The sequence below is a fragment of the Grus americana genome, chromosome Z, assembly GCF_028858705.1.
Source record: "Grus americana isolate bGruAme1 chromosome Z, bGruAme1.mat, whole genome shotgun sequence".
In the NCBI taxonomy this organism is placed as follows: Eukaryota; Metazoa; Chordata; class Aves; order Gruiformes; family Gruidae; genus Grus; species Grus americana.
Genome location: NC_072891.1, coordinates 27,274,022 through 27,289,072, shown reverse-complemented (window position 1 = coordinate 27,289,072; position 15,051 = coordinate 27,274,022). Strand labels below are relative to the sequence as shown.

Sequence of the window (15,051 nt, the reverse complement as noted above, 5' to 3'; positions counted from 1 at the left end):
CTGTATTAAGCATTCAGTCTTAATGATGACTTGATCTGATGAAACTGTTTGTTTATATTATAAGAGTGTGGAACAGTGGGTTCAGCAGTAGACCAGTCTTCGGTTTTGCAAGGAATTTCAACTGGAACTGTGTGTAACTCTTCATGGAAATATGTTCTTTAGACTGTGATCATCTTCAGAAAGATGGTCAAGCAGAAATTTAACACGTACAAATACCCTCAGTGCTTATGTCAGGATTTTACTTAGTAGAAATTGGATTTGCCGAAATATCATAGTACCAGTCTTAGTTGTTACAAGTGAAGATTTTTCATATAAGAAGGGAAAGTAGTTTCTTTCTTGTTTTTAAAAGTGGTTGACATTGCCCTTGGTATCTTGTCAGGTGCCAATATTATTTTGTCCCTACATTACACAAGTGAGAATCTTTGGTGCTACCACAGAAGACCTTAAGTAAAGCAGAAAGCAGACCTTATGTAAAACCATTAACTGAGGAGTTTTCCATAAGGACATTTCCATACACTAACTGATTTACAGTAAAGGGAAAACACTTTATGTAAACCCACCTCCTTTGCTTGTGGAACAAGCCACATTACTTCAGCTAATTTGGCAAGTATTGCACACATCCCCGCATTTAGAAAAATGTATGTTAATATTTTATTCCATCTTGACAATGGAGCTATGTGTTTCCCTGTGCAGTGCAAACAACTACTGAATATTATGTTTTAAATGTCTATTTGTGGGTGCTTAGTCATGTTCACAATTGTCAGATAAGTCAATTTAATTTGTTGAAACAATTGCCACAGGGGGTTTTTTAGCAATGTTCATTTTATTCCGGTGCGTGTTATATGCTGTTATGGGACACCTGTACCAACCTCTACATGGCCCGTATTTTTTGTCTGAGAGGTGACCTTACTTGTGACAGTGACCTGCCAGAAACCATTTAGTAGATTCTTCACTGAACTTTATGACCATCTGTGTTGGAGGACAAATCTTGTTTGGTTTGTACTAGAGTATGACCGAGATGCTGCTGGTCTTAAGGGGTAAGGAGAAGAGTCCAAAGCAAACCTACCAGCTCCAACCCTCCAAACACCCTCCCCACACACAGCTTGCACATCTGCCCTGATTTTGTACCAAGGCTTGCAAATAGTCATGATTTGGTTCTGAGAACTTAGAAATGACCATAATAAGCATACACGTAAATGCATTTTCTCCAGAGGACACAGGAGAAAGATGGGTTTTATAACTGTTTAGTGCCCATAAAAAAGCTGTTGCATCCTTTTGCAGAAGTGTTTACCAGGGCTGATAAAGTTTTGGATGTCCATGCCCATTCAAATGCTGTCATGCCCATTCAAATACTGCATTTTCTTACCTCAGGACATTCATTGGCCATCACCTCTTTCACAGCACTGACATCAAACTCTATTTCTGTTCTGATGGTGATCTTGCCACTTGAGCTGCAAACAAAGCGTAATGAAGCACAGCATTTTACTGTTTTCCCAATGCCAATTTTCGGTGTAACAAGAGCTCCTCCCTAACTTAATTCGGAGCCACTATGTGTTTTCCACCTTAAAACTCTCTTGCTAGGATACAATAACATAAAGATAATTAAGTAACTTTATTTTTGCTTCTTAAGTTGCTGTTTGTAATTTTCTCAGTTTTGTTGTGATATCCTATGTGTCTCTATTCAGTGGATGTGTCTTGTTGTATTTTGAGCTCTTTAAAGAAAATCTCTGTCCATTTTTCTGTATTTGTATGACAAATTGGGAACAAGACATGCAATAGTTGTGCAAAGCAAATGTTTAGAAAGATGGTAAAAATACCAACACATCACCAAAAAATGTAATGGTCTCCACAGGAGAAGTCCACAGTGCTCATAAACCAGGCTACTACTGAGTAAAATGATATTTTTACAGTGACACTGACAAATTATACAGGAAAAAATAGCTACGTGGGGGGTTTTGGATGGTGGTTTGGTTTTTTTCCCCCAAGAAACACAGATTGAACTCAAGCTTTTCCTTGACAGTGTTGTTTATATAGATTATTAATTTTTTATTGATTTTAAGAGTGTATTTTGCAATACACTTCTAGTGACATTATGTTTTGATGGTTTATAGTAAGATTCATACAAATGTTAATGAGAAAACACGGTAGACATACTTTTAAAAAACCTTTTAAAGTTAATATTCTCAGAAGGATTCACACACTGGTAATTGTCTACCTGTGGGAGATCAGGTGGTTTAATTAAACTCCATTGTTTTACAGTTGGTAAATGATTGGATTTTGCAATCCTTTATTTCCAAACTGGGAATGATGAAAGAAGGAAGATATGAAAAAATGTGCCTCCAAAAACCTGTTTTCTGAACCATATTGTACTGATCAAACTAGAAAAAAAAAAAAAAAAGCTAATAGCACTTGGAACCAAATAGAAGATCGTATCAGAGTAGGGACTTCACCCAAATATCCGCAGACAAAGTCTGCAGCTCAACCATGTCACCGCTTTGCAACAGTTCAGTGGCTGGAAAATCAGGGATTAGGTAGAGTGACAACAGTTACCTTGGATATTAAGTGTCAGTAAGCCAAACCTGTTTATTGTTAACTGCAATTAAAAAAAATCTTTCTAATAAATTGAAACTTCTTAAGATATTTCTTAATATTTACGGAAATTCTGAGCACATAATTTTATTCCACTGTTTAATGAAACCTTGACTGCTTGTCCTGCCACAGTAACACTAATTGATTTGTTTATTGTTTAGAATTCAACAATCCAGACAGCTCAAGATAAGAGAAAAGTTAGGGTCACCTTTTCTAGCTTGTAGACTGCTGGTGTTGAATTTCACATGGTGACACCACAGCTGCATAGAACAACACAGATGAAAGGTTATTCACCTTTCTTATGGGCATTTGTGGCAAAATTTTGCATATATGGCTCAGACAGGTTGTTTCAGTGAAGTCAGGGCATTACTTTTATTTGGAAAATGAGGATGATTTTGCTTTATACATAGATTACATATATTTATACATAGGGCCAGATGGGATCCACCCAAGGTTACTGAGGGAGCAGGCAGAAGTGCTCACCAAGCCACTTTCCATCACTTATCAGCAGTCCTGGCTAACTAGGTGCGGGTCGCAGTTGACTGGAGGTTAGCAAACATGATGCCCATCTACCAGAAGAGCTGGAAGGAGGATCGAGGGAACTGCAGGCCTGTTGGCCTGACCTCGATGCTGGGGAAGGTTATGGAGCAGATCACCATCATCTTGAGTGCCATCACGAGCACGTACAGGACAACTAGGTGATCAGGCCCAGTCAGCATGCATATATGAAAGGCAGGTCCTGCTTGACCAACATGATCTCCTTCTATGACAAGGTGACCCGCTTAGTGGATGAGGGAAAGGCTGTGGATGTTGTCTACCTGGACTTTACTAAAGCCTTTGGCACCGTTTCCCACAGCATTCTCCTGGAGAAACTGGCTGATCAAGGCTTGCTCAGCTATACTCTTCACTGGGTAAAAACTGGCTGGATGGCTGGGCTCAGAGAGTTGTGGTGAATGAAGTTAAATCCAGTTGGGGGCTGGTCACAAGTGGTGTTCCCCAGGGCTCAGTACTGGGGCCAGTTCTCTTTAATACCTTTATCAATGATCTGGACAAGGGGATCGAGTGCACCCTCAGTAAGTTTGCAGGCAACACTAAGCTGGGCAGGAGTGTTGATCTGCTGGAGGGTAGGAAGGCTCTACAGAGGGATCTGGACAGGCTGGATCAATGGGCCAAGGCCAACTGTATGAAGTCAACAGGCCTGAGTGCCAGGTCCTGCACTTGGGTCACAACAACCCCAGGCAATGCTACAGGCTTGGGGAAGAGTGGCTGGAAAGCTGCCTGGCAGAAAAGGACTTGGAGGTGTTGGTCAACATCCAGCTGAGTATGAGCCAGCAGTGTGCCCAGGTGGCCCAGAAGGCCAACAGCATCCTGGCTTGTATCAGAAATGGTGTGGCCAGCAGGACCAGGGAAGTGATCGTCCCCCTGTACTCGGCACCGGTGAGGCCGCACCTCGAGTGCTGTGTTCAGTGTGGGGCCCCTCACTACAAGACAGACATTGAGGTGCTGGAGCATGTCCAGAGAAGGGCAATGGAGCTGGTGAAGCCTCTAGAGCACAAGTCTTATGAGGAGCTGCTGAGAGAACTGGGGCTGTTTAGTCTGGAGAAAAGGAGGCTGAGGGGAGACCTTCTTGCTCCCAACAGCTACCTGACAGGAGGTTGTAGCCAGGTGGGTGTTGCTCTCTTCTGCCAAGTAACAAGCAATAGGACAAGAGGAAACGGCCTCAAGTTGCACCAGGGGAGGTTTAGATTGGATATTAGAAAAAAATTCTTCACCGAAAGGGTTGTCAAGCACTGGAACAGGCTGCCCAGGGAAGTGGTTGAGTCACCATCCCTGAAGGTATTTAAAACACGTGTAGCCGTGGTGCTTAGGGATGTGGTTTAGTGGTGGACTTGGCAGTGCTAGGTTAATGGTTGGATGTGATGATCTTAAAGGTTTTTCCCAATCAAAATGATTCTATGATTATTCTCTGGCTGCTGGCTTTCTGTGCAATTTGAATAGCTGTGGATAAACTTTTCTCTTTTTGAGGCCTTTCTTTTTCACAGCATATTTGCACTAAATTAACCTTTTTCTTCATCTGTCACACAGAATGGCATGGTTAGTGATCAGTTGCTATTGTAAATGCATGCAAATTGTGATACGGATTGTCTACATGACCTGTGTTCCTAGCCGTGTAATTTTTACACTAATAATATATGTACTATAGGGCAAAGATGAAAATTTTATTGCCTCCTAAAAACACTCTTTCTTTCACACAAGAAGCACATAAATATAGCTGTTTTCAGCTTGTATTCTGTGTGGCAATTTGCAAACAGACTTCCTACAGCATCAATTTGATTTTTGGAACAGCGTGTCAACACATATCCTACCCGATCTTTTGTTAGCAGTTCCTTAAGTGTTCAGCTGAAGTTGTTGAAACTACTTGGTATATTTACATAATTAGAACAATTTATTGGGTAAAAATTGTGATGTTTGAAATTAGTCTTTTTTCCCCTACCCAGCTTTGTCCATACCTGTTTGCCTGTTGTTCCTTTCCTTTTTGAAAGAATATGGGTTAACTCCATTTTGTTGTACATCGATGGAAAAATAATAAATAAATAAATACATATGTTAATTGTTTGTCTCTGAAGAGTGGTAATTAAGGCAGTTGCTTTTCAGACAGTTCATTACAGTTAAAAATGTGTGTAGCTGGGATGGCCTGATGAGAGTGGCAATGATGTTTGAACTCCTACCCACTTACTCTGGGTGGCTGTAGATTGAATTTGAACATGAGTTAGAAGAGACTCATCATCTGGCAGCTGGTTTTGTCCTAAATGTCAGTCCTATGCAGGTAACTATTGACTGTCAATAATCACGCTCTGTATTAAGAAAGTTGTGCCACTCCATCAGCTATTTTAGTCTGTAGTTCCATCTTCCCACTTTCAGAGTAGACTCAATCTTTCGTATAGTAGAAGTGTTTGTTAAGATTTGCACCGTGCAGAGAACTACTTTGTAGGTTTAATGTGGTATCACTGTTTTGCATGATTTGCAGGTTTTGCTGATCTTTGCGAAAGAAGACAACCAAAGTGATGGTTTCTGGTGGGCTTGTGACAGAGCTGGATACAGGTGCAATATTGCCCGGACTCCAGAGTCAGCGCTTGAATCTTTTCTTGATAAGCACCAGGAAATAATTGTTATAGATCACAGGAACTCCAGATATTTTGATGCGGAAGATATCTGCAGGTAACCTTAATAACCTTATGCTTCTCTTGAACTTCAGAATATATTGTACAAAACCAAACCTCCTTATTCTAAAAATTAAAAGGGGGGTGGGGGTGGGGAGGGGAACTCTCAAAACTATAGTAGAATGGAAGGTTGGGGATTGAGACCTGGAGGTATGCATACATCTGTAAGAGGAGAACAATATGATAAATACACTTTTGGCAAAGCTGAATTGTAGAATTATCTCTTTAGGTCACTGACTTCTATCAGAGCGTAAGCCAGAGCTGTTGTGGAATTATTCCCTGCTGTCTGTGCCTGCTTCTTTTCTGGGTTACTGCTGCAACAAATCCTGAAGCTGCAGGGCTTCAAAGGAATGTGTTTGTCCACTGGGTCAGGCACTGCCAGCTCTTCACAAAAGTTCAGGTCACTCTTCTGTTCCACATGACACTGTCTTAGCAACTCTAAGGTTGCAAGTGCTTAGTATTGGGATTCTTTGCTAAAATACACTGTTTAGTTGAAGCACACATTTTTTACCATACACCATATTGTGCTTCTCAGTCCCTCATGAGCTGAAATTTGCCAGGTTTATGACAAGAAGCATTTTAAAGCTCAAAGTTTGTATTGATGGAAGTCCTTCTAAAACACTGAGAAATAAAGTCTGTTTATTCAGGACGATGTGACATGATTGAAAAAAAAGTTATCTTCAGCCAGTAAAAGGAGAAGGTGGTGGAGATTCTTGTTTAAATTAGCTAATGGGTTGTCCTGGTTTCAGTAGGGATAGAGTTCATTTTCTTCCTAGCAGCTGGTGTAGTGCTGTGTTTTGGATTTAGGATGAGAATAAAGCTGAGAACAGACTCATGTTTTCAGTCGTGGCCAAGCAGTCAAAGACTTTCCAGTTTCTCATATTGGCCTGTAAACAAGAAGGTGAGGGGCACCCAAGAAGCTGGGAGGGGACACAGCCAAGACACCTGACCCAAACTGGCCAAAGGGATATTCCATATCATATGAAGTCATGCTCCATATATATCTGGGGGGTGAGCCAGGAGGTGGGGCAGCTCGGGGTCTTGCTGAGCATCGACTTCGGGTGGTGAGAAATTGTGCTGTTCATCTCTTGTTTTGTATATTATTATTGTTGTTGTTGTTGTTGTTGTTGTTGTTATTATCTTCCTTTTCTGTCCTATTAAATTGTCCTTATCTCAACTCATGAGTTTTACTTTTTTTCCCCCCCCAGTTTTCTCCCTCATCCCACTGGGAGAGGGGTAGTGAGCAAACAGCTCTGTGGTTGTTTTAGCTGTCTGCTGGGTTAAACCATGACGTGGGTATTGAAAATGGACTGTATAAATTGACCTTTCTCAACCCATGCATTCAGGGCAGTCTGCTGCAAATAAGCTAAGTAAACAGGGCAAACCATTGCTAGGTGTATTTGAAGAGCTGCTGTTCATGCTCTGTGTTTTTTTGAGCTCTTGCCTCTTCACCGCATTGACCAAAACCTGAGGAATCTGGTAGCAAAATGGAAATGCATTGTCTAAATGGGGATACGTAGGTTTTGGCAGGGTAATATCCTATTTTCTAGCCTCAATGGTGTCTTTCAGTCTTGGTTTTAATTTATATTGTCTGTGAAGATACCCAGCGTAACATTGACAAAGCATGTGGTGTAACTGAGAAATTTTTGTTTCCTCAGGTCTATTCGCGCCACAAAACCATCCGAGCACACTGTAATACTTGCTGTCATTCCGCGCACGTAAGTATTACTGGTTTATGAAAGATTTTTATTTTGCTCTATAAGAATGTTATACTTAGCAGTTATCTAACAACAGAAAGTATCTTACTAGCAAGTCTTATAGAGTAAGTTTAATATTATTTTACCTGAAAAATGGGTTAGTGATGTTTTATGTGGCCTATTTAAGTATTTTATTACTTTCCATCTATACAGACTAGTACTAATGCCATCACCTTCGGAGGATCGTAAGGTAGTGGCTTGTATACTAAGAAAAATTAGAAAGCTTTGTGTTGGTTTCTAGAAGAAAAAAATAGAAAAAGTTGTGTATTACTTTCTAAAGGAAATAACTAGATCAAATAACACACTGTGGTTATTAGGGAAGTGGGTAATAAAGTAAACTTCCATCCTGTTGGTACTAACTCACCAGAACGTTTTCCTGAAATCCTTATTCAGTAATTCATACTCCGTGTATTCAGATAGAATTCTTACTGACTGTCCCGGGTTTTGGCTAGAATAGAGTTAATTTTCACAAGAAGCTGGGACAGGACACAGACAGGACAGGTGACCCAAACTAGCCAAAAGAGGTATTCCATACCATATGACATCATGCTCATCATAAAAAGGGAGCCGGGGAGGGCCAGCGCGGCTCCGGGACAGGGTGAGTGTCCAGACAGTCATGGGGTGAGAAATCACATCGTGTATCACCCGCTCTGTATATTCTAAGTATTGTTCTAATTTCCCTCTCCCTTTGCTGTCCCCGTAAACTGTCCTTATCCCAACCCATGAGTTTTACCTTTTCCTTCCCATTCTCTTCTCCATCCTACCGGGGAGAAGGGGTGAGCGAGCGGCCGGGTGGTGCTCAGCTGCCGGCTGGGGCTGAACCATGACACTGACTTAAATACACTTTTACCAAATACCTTCAAAAAAGACACCTTTCCTGTCTTTGTTAAAAATCCTGTACACTACTGAATCCATTCTAATTTTATTAATTTCCTAGCTCAATAAAAATATTAGGAAACAGAGTGGCAGGAGAAGAACTATTCTTGCCAAGATTAGAAAACAGACTAAGTTTGCTGCTGAGCAGGACTTTAGAACTTGCTTCGCCTTTTACTTAATAACACTTTTTTAGATTATTTCTCTTATTTATAGGATGTCACAAGATGTCTTTTATTCTCTTCATGCTTTCCTTTTATAATGCCCTTGTGTGCCTGTGAAGAGACACATTAATTCTGCAGATTATCTGTCAGGTTTGCTGTAGGGATAACTATCAGGTTGTAGTAATAGCTGCAAATACCTACGAAGAAAACTACAGCTTCAGCTTCTGTAATAGTATGACTTTATGTATGTATTTTGGGCAAGAGTGTTCTCACTGCATTCATTATGTTTAAGTAACTATTTAAGTAACAAATTGATACCATCTAATTCTTAAATGTTGCATTCAATATCTTTATCAATGAACTGGACAAGGGGATCAAGTGCACCCTCAGTAAGTTTGCAGGCAACACTAAGCTGGGCAGGAGTGTTGATCTGCTGGAGGGTAGGAAGGCTCTACAGAGGGATCTGGACAGGCTGGATCAATGGGCCAAGGCCAACTGTACGAGGTTCAGCAAGGCTGAGTGCCAGGTCCTGCACTTGGGTCACAACAACCCCAGGCAACCCTACAGGCTTGGGGAAGAGTGGCTGGAAAGCTCCCTGGCAGAAAAGGACTTGGAGGTGTTGGTCGACATCCAGCTGAGTATGAGCCAGCAGTGTGCCCAGGTGGCCCAGAAGGCCAACAGCATCCTGGCTTGTATCAGAAATGGTGTGGCCAGCAGGACCAGGGAAGTGATCGTCCCCCTGTACTCGGCACCGGTGAGGCCGCACCTCGAGTGCTGTGTTCAGTGTTGGGCCCCTCACTACAAGACAGACATTGAGGTGCTGGAGCGTGTCCAGAGAAGGGCAATGGAGCTGGTGAAGCCTCTAGAGCACAAGTCTTATGAGGAGCAGCTGAGGGAACTGGGGCTGTTTAGTCTGGAGAAAAGGAGGCTGAGGGGAGACCTTCTTGCTCCCAACAGCTACCTGACAGGAGGTTGTAGCCAGGTGGGTGTTGCTCTCTTCTGCCAAGTAACAAGCAATAGGACAAGAGGAAACAGCCTCAAGTTGCACCAGGGGAGGTTTAGATTGAGTATTAGGAAAAATTTCTGCACCAAAAGAGTTATCGAGCTCTGGAACATGTTGCGCGGGGAAGTGATTGAGTCACCATCCCTGAAGGTATTTAAAAGACGTGTAGATGTGGTGCTTAGGGACATGGTTTAGTGACAGACTTGGCAGTTCTAGGTTCACAGTTGTGCTCGATGATTCTACAATTTTGTTTTGTAGATCTGCTGACCAAGAAGAGACTTCTGTTCTTCCTCTTCTTAATGCAGGCTTTGATAGGGTATGTATAAATAACATATTCAATGTAGTAACCATGATTGCTTCGTAAATTACAGACACTTCTACTTCCTCAAATTGAAAACTATACATTTGCTTCTGTCAAAAATGTATGGATGAGAAACCAGTGACAGTTGATTGGGTATTCTTTTCTTTTCAACAGTGTATCCAAGAAGTGCATGAAATAACAGAATCTGTGATCTAGCTAACTCCTCCAGAATAAGCAGGAATACTAAGAATAACTTCTTGTGGTCTGAGTGGGTGGGTTTTGTTTATGACTGCATTAAAAGAACAATGATGGAGGACCTTGATTAATGTGTGCTGCATATCACAGCATGCTGACTAGTCACCCGGAAAACTCTGTGTGCCTCAGACTGCTGGCATTCCTCTTCCAAAGGGACTGCAAGCCTAGTCCTGCTCCTCCTGATGTGAAGAATTTTTTTTTTTTTTTCCCCATGAGGTCTGTTGTGTTGGCTTGCACCCATTTGTCTCAGGACAGCATCAGAGGCTCTCCTAGACAGGCAGCAGAAGGGAAGATAACTGTTCATAATGTTTCTCAAAACAGCTTGGTAGGAGAGAACAGAAAGGCAGGAGTTCTCCACTCTGAAAATCTAGGTTCAGTTGCTCACCCTCTTCCCACCTTTGTTTGAGTGGCTTTGGATGGATATTAATGTTATGTTAATGTCATATAAATCAGCGGTAATATGCAGTAAGGAAGGTTATGTGTTCAGGCGATAGAAGCACATCAGTGGACATTGTAGTTAGGGAGAATTAACTATATATAGTTAGGACAATTAACTGTAGTAAGGAAAATCAGAGGAGGAGGGAATTAACCCAGGCAGAATCTCATGCCAATATGCTCATACTGAGTCCGGTATCTGAGCTAACTCATATTTAGTTTGAGTTTCTTTACAAAGCAGAACATGCACCAGGGTCATCATTTGCAGATCATCTCCAAAAAAGAGGTAATAGATCTTGCTTCTCCTGCAAGAGTACTGTGGAGGCAAAAGCATTAAAGGTAAAAGCATTTCTGAAGCTCTTACTTGCTCTGAAAATTGGAAATGCTGAGGCTAAGAAAAAGGTCAGTCCAAGAATGCTAAGGCTTTCTTAGTGCAGTTTTCTCCCCCCTCTCTCTCAATATCTTATTAAAAAAAAAAAAAGGCAGCTTGAATATTATTTTCCAAGAAATCTTTGTTTCTTCTCAAGTCTGGTGTTTCATTGAAAAACAGTGCAGGGCAAGATGTTTTGTGGGCTATATTATAACTGTAGGTGTAGTACTGAGTAGAGTCCAAAGATACACTGTCCGGCTCTGAGACACATCTCAGTGGCACACTGTCTGCCTAGGAAAGTAAAATCTTTTTGCACTTGACATCTGCTCTAACCATTCCCTCTAGCTGTCCCAAATTTATCAGAGAGCTTGTATAATATAGTAATTCCCTATTGGAATTATTTTCAAGCCTTTAAAACACATCTGATGTCAAAGATCCTATTTTCGCAGTGGGGTGGATATAGAAATTATTTCTGCTTGGATGGGGACCAGTAGGGACTAAATCCATTAACACGAAAACACAAAGATTTAAAAATACCCTTCTTCAAGTAGAGAGACAATATTTGCAGGGAATCTCTTCCTCAGCAAAATGGAATTTAATTTTGGAAAATCTTATCTGTTCAAATTATAAGTTTCTCTTCACTATTTTTATATTTACAGACCAACCTTTCTGGTAGCTTTATTTTGCATTATCACTATTCATTGTACGAACATTTGTCCCATTTTTGCTCACCATCTTCATCCTCTTCCTTTCACAAAACACTGAATGCAATCGCTCCCCTGGTGGTGGCTGTCTTCTAGGTGTATGGCCAACCTGACCTTCTTGCAAATTCGTCTGTCACATTTTTGTAGAGTTTGTGTAGACAAAACCAGACTTTTTACATCAGGTTTGGATCTAAAGATTCCAAAGAACTCCTTTAATCTTTTTGGAGCATACTCTTGCAAATAACCATAAATTTTTTTGTGTAGTGAATAGCTGATCATTCTGCTTTAAAATGTTCTGTTGCCTTCGTGTGTACTTATGTTATGTAATATCTATCTGTGTTTATGTGTACCAGTGGTGGGTTGATCCCCTGGCCAGGTCCCCACCTGGAGCTGGAGGCCAGGTGCCCCCCAAAGCCGCTCTGTCACTGCCCTCCTCAGCTGGACAGGGGAGAGAAAGTACAACGAAAGGCTCCTGGGTCGAGATAAGGGCAGGGAGAGATCACTCACCAGTTACCGTCACGGGCAAAATGGACACAACTCGGGAAAAAAAAAAATCAGCTAATTTATTACCAAGCAAATCAGAGCAGGATAACGAGAAATAAAAACAAATCCTAAAACACCTCCCCCCACCCCTCCCTTCTTCCTGGGCTCAACTTCACTCCCCATTTCTCTCCCTCCTCCCCTCCGCAGCGGCACAGGGGGATGGGGAATGGGGGTTGTGGTCAGTTCATCAGGTGTTATCTCTGCTGCTCCTTCCTCCTCAGGGGGAGGACTCCTCACACTCTGCCCCTGCTCCAGCATGGGGTCCCTCCCATGGGAGACAGTCCTCCACCAACTTCTCCAACGTGAGTCCTTCCCACGGGCTGCAGTTCTTCACCAACTGCTTCAGCGTGGGTCCCTTCCACGGGGTGCAGACCTTCAGGAGCAAACTGCTCCAGCATGGGTCCCCCACGGGATCACAAGTCCTGCCAGCAAACCTGCTCCAGCGTGGGCTCCTCCCTCCACAGGCCACAGGTCCTGCCAGGAGCTTGCTTCAGCGTGGGCTTCCCACAGGGTCACAGCCTCCTTTGAGTACCTCCAGCTGCTCCAGGGTGGGGTCCTCCACAGGCTGCAGGTGGATATCTGCTCCACCATGGACCTCCATGGGCTGCAGGGGATATCTGCTCCACCTTGGTCTTCTCCAGGGGCTGCAGGGGAATCTCTGCTCCGGTGCCTGGAGCACCTCCTGCCCCTCCTTCTTCACTGACCTGGGTGTCTGCAGAGTTGTTCCTCTCACATCTTCTCACTCCTCTCTCTGGCTGCAAAAGCTGCCACTAGTTGATTTCTTTTCCCTTCTTAACTCTGTTACCCCAGAGGCACTATCGCCGTGGCTGATGGGCTCGGCCGGCTGGCATTGGCTCTGTCGGACATGGGGGAAGCTTCTGGCAGCTTCCCACAGAAGCCACCCCTGTAGTCCCCCCGCTACCAAAACCTTGCCATGCAAACCCAATACAGTGCCTATAATATATATTGTAAGTAGTCCTAAAGAAATCACTTTTCATTTCTTCTACTGAAACCAGCAATGATTGATCACTATCCAGATCTGGATCGCCATGATCACTAAAAGATCTTATGGACAGAGAGATATTTTGGGATTTTTTTTTCTGTTAGTTTTATACATTCTTTTGGCATTTTTCTTTATGCTGAGTTATTTCTGGTTTTTCTTCCTCCTTCTCAAGAAAGTCTATTTTATTACATCTTCTGATTTTTTCCCCTATATCATTGACAGCTTTTGTGTTTGTGTATTAATGGTCGTGGTAATGCAGCACATTTATTGTGCTGATTTTGGTATTCCTCTCAGCCTCATAAATCTGATAGTGATGGCCTACTTAGGATGGACTAATTTAAATAAGTGATTTGGCTTCCTGACTGATTTTTAACTATGATTTAAATTATCAGACAAGGGACTTTAATATTTCCAGTTACTCAGTTACAATCTTGTCTTGTATTTTGAACTTCTTTTCCTAAACAAATGTTGATTGTCATTAACCAGCTACTATTAAAACTTTCTAGTTTGCAACAAAATAAATCTTTAATATTAAAGATTAATTAATATTAAAGGTTAAGATCTTCTAAGCAAGAAGAATAATGCATTCCTACTAGCTGAGGACTCTTGTGGCTTATGTCAAGTTCTGTGTAGGACAACAGTGGAATCCAATTATAATGAAGTAAAATGTAATTTAAGAGTATATGTCAATTAAATCAAAATGTACTGTATAAATACTAAACTTTTTTAAAAGAAAGTATTGTTGTCTGCCTTCTAATATTTGAGAGTTAATAGAGCTTCATCTTCTTGTGCCTCATTTAGATGCATGAATTAGAAAAAGGAATTGTCCCAACTGATTGCTCAGCTTTGAGTGAACCAGTGAATGAATGGCATTAGTACTATAACCTTAAATAAAAAGATTCTGTGCATCTGCAGAAGACTATACAACAGTTAAGAGCAGGTTTAGCACTTCCACAAGCTGAAATTCTTGGTTCTTAGCCAAAGATTTGTGCTGAGATAGCGGTTGATTTTTGTCAGTAAACAGCAGTGGTTAAATTCTGTTCATAAACAGCACTACTTTAAAATTCAGTTTATAAAGAGCTTTAGTATGTTCTAGTAAGTTTGGTTTGTAAAATAGGTTGCCATCATTATTAAATTGTATATTATTGATAGATTTGTTTTTATATTGTTTTAAATTTAGCACAAGCATATTTGAATATTTAAAAGAGCACCCTAAAACTGAAAATCTAAATCTACAGTGTTGTAGAAGACAAGTTTGTTTGCAGGTAGTTTGTTATGCAAAAACACAACATCGTTTGCACCTTTGCTTCTACCAACTTGATATTGTGCCTTTTGGTTCCCCATGCATTCACTGAGTGTGTGAAGTAAGAGTTACAGAAATATATTAAGATCTTAACATTAAGGAGTGAAGCAGACCCATATCAACAGTTATTTTTAATTTTACTTCCCTTACAGTTTGCTGGCAACTTGGGATTAAGCCTTTGGTCCCCAAAACACAATTTTTCATACAGGAGAGAAGCGTAGATTTCTTAAAAGCCATTCTTTGTTCCTTGGAGGTTTGACTGCTGCCTCTTGACTCTGCATGCAGCTGTGCTGTGAGAAGCAGGGACAACACGGGGTATTTTCTGTGAAAAGTAGAGTCTACGCATGTATTTCTAAAGCAGTGATTTAGCTCTTCACAGCAGAAGTTTACTAATGAGAAGTAAACTTTAACTGAAGTCAGAGAATCGACTTCTTTTGTATCAACATAAAGTTTCTGATTTCAACAGGACCAGGCACCAGACCTTGCAGCTTACTACCTTTGCCTAGCAAAGAAAGGACTCCTGTCTGGAG

The 15,051-nt window shown here is 41.5% G+C and overlaps 1 protein-coding gene across 4 annotated transcripts in view; it reads left to right on the top strand.

The window, feature by feature from the left end:
* PDE8B (phosphodiesterase 8B) overlaps positions 1 to 15,051 on the top strand; it is a 79,455-nt gene that overhangs the window by 34,911 nt on the left and 29,493 nt on the right. For all 4 annotated transcript variants that reach the window (XM_054811073.1, XM_054811070.1, XM_054811069.1 and 1 more), the window contains 3 exons: positions 5,618 to 5,808; positions 7,469 to 7,528; positions 9,866 to 9,923. In XM_054811073.1, the coding sequence (XP_054667048.1) occupies positions 5,618 to 5,808; positions 7,469 to 7,528; positions 9,866 to 9,923 (309 nt within the window). The remainder of the gene's footprint in view (positions 1 to 5,617; positions 5,809 to 7,468; positions 7,529 to 9,865; positions 9,924 to 15,051) is intronic.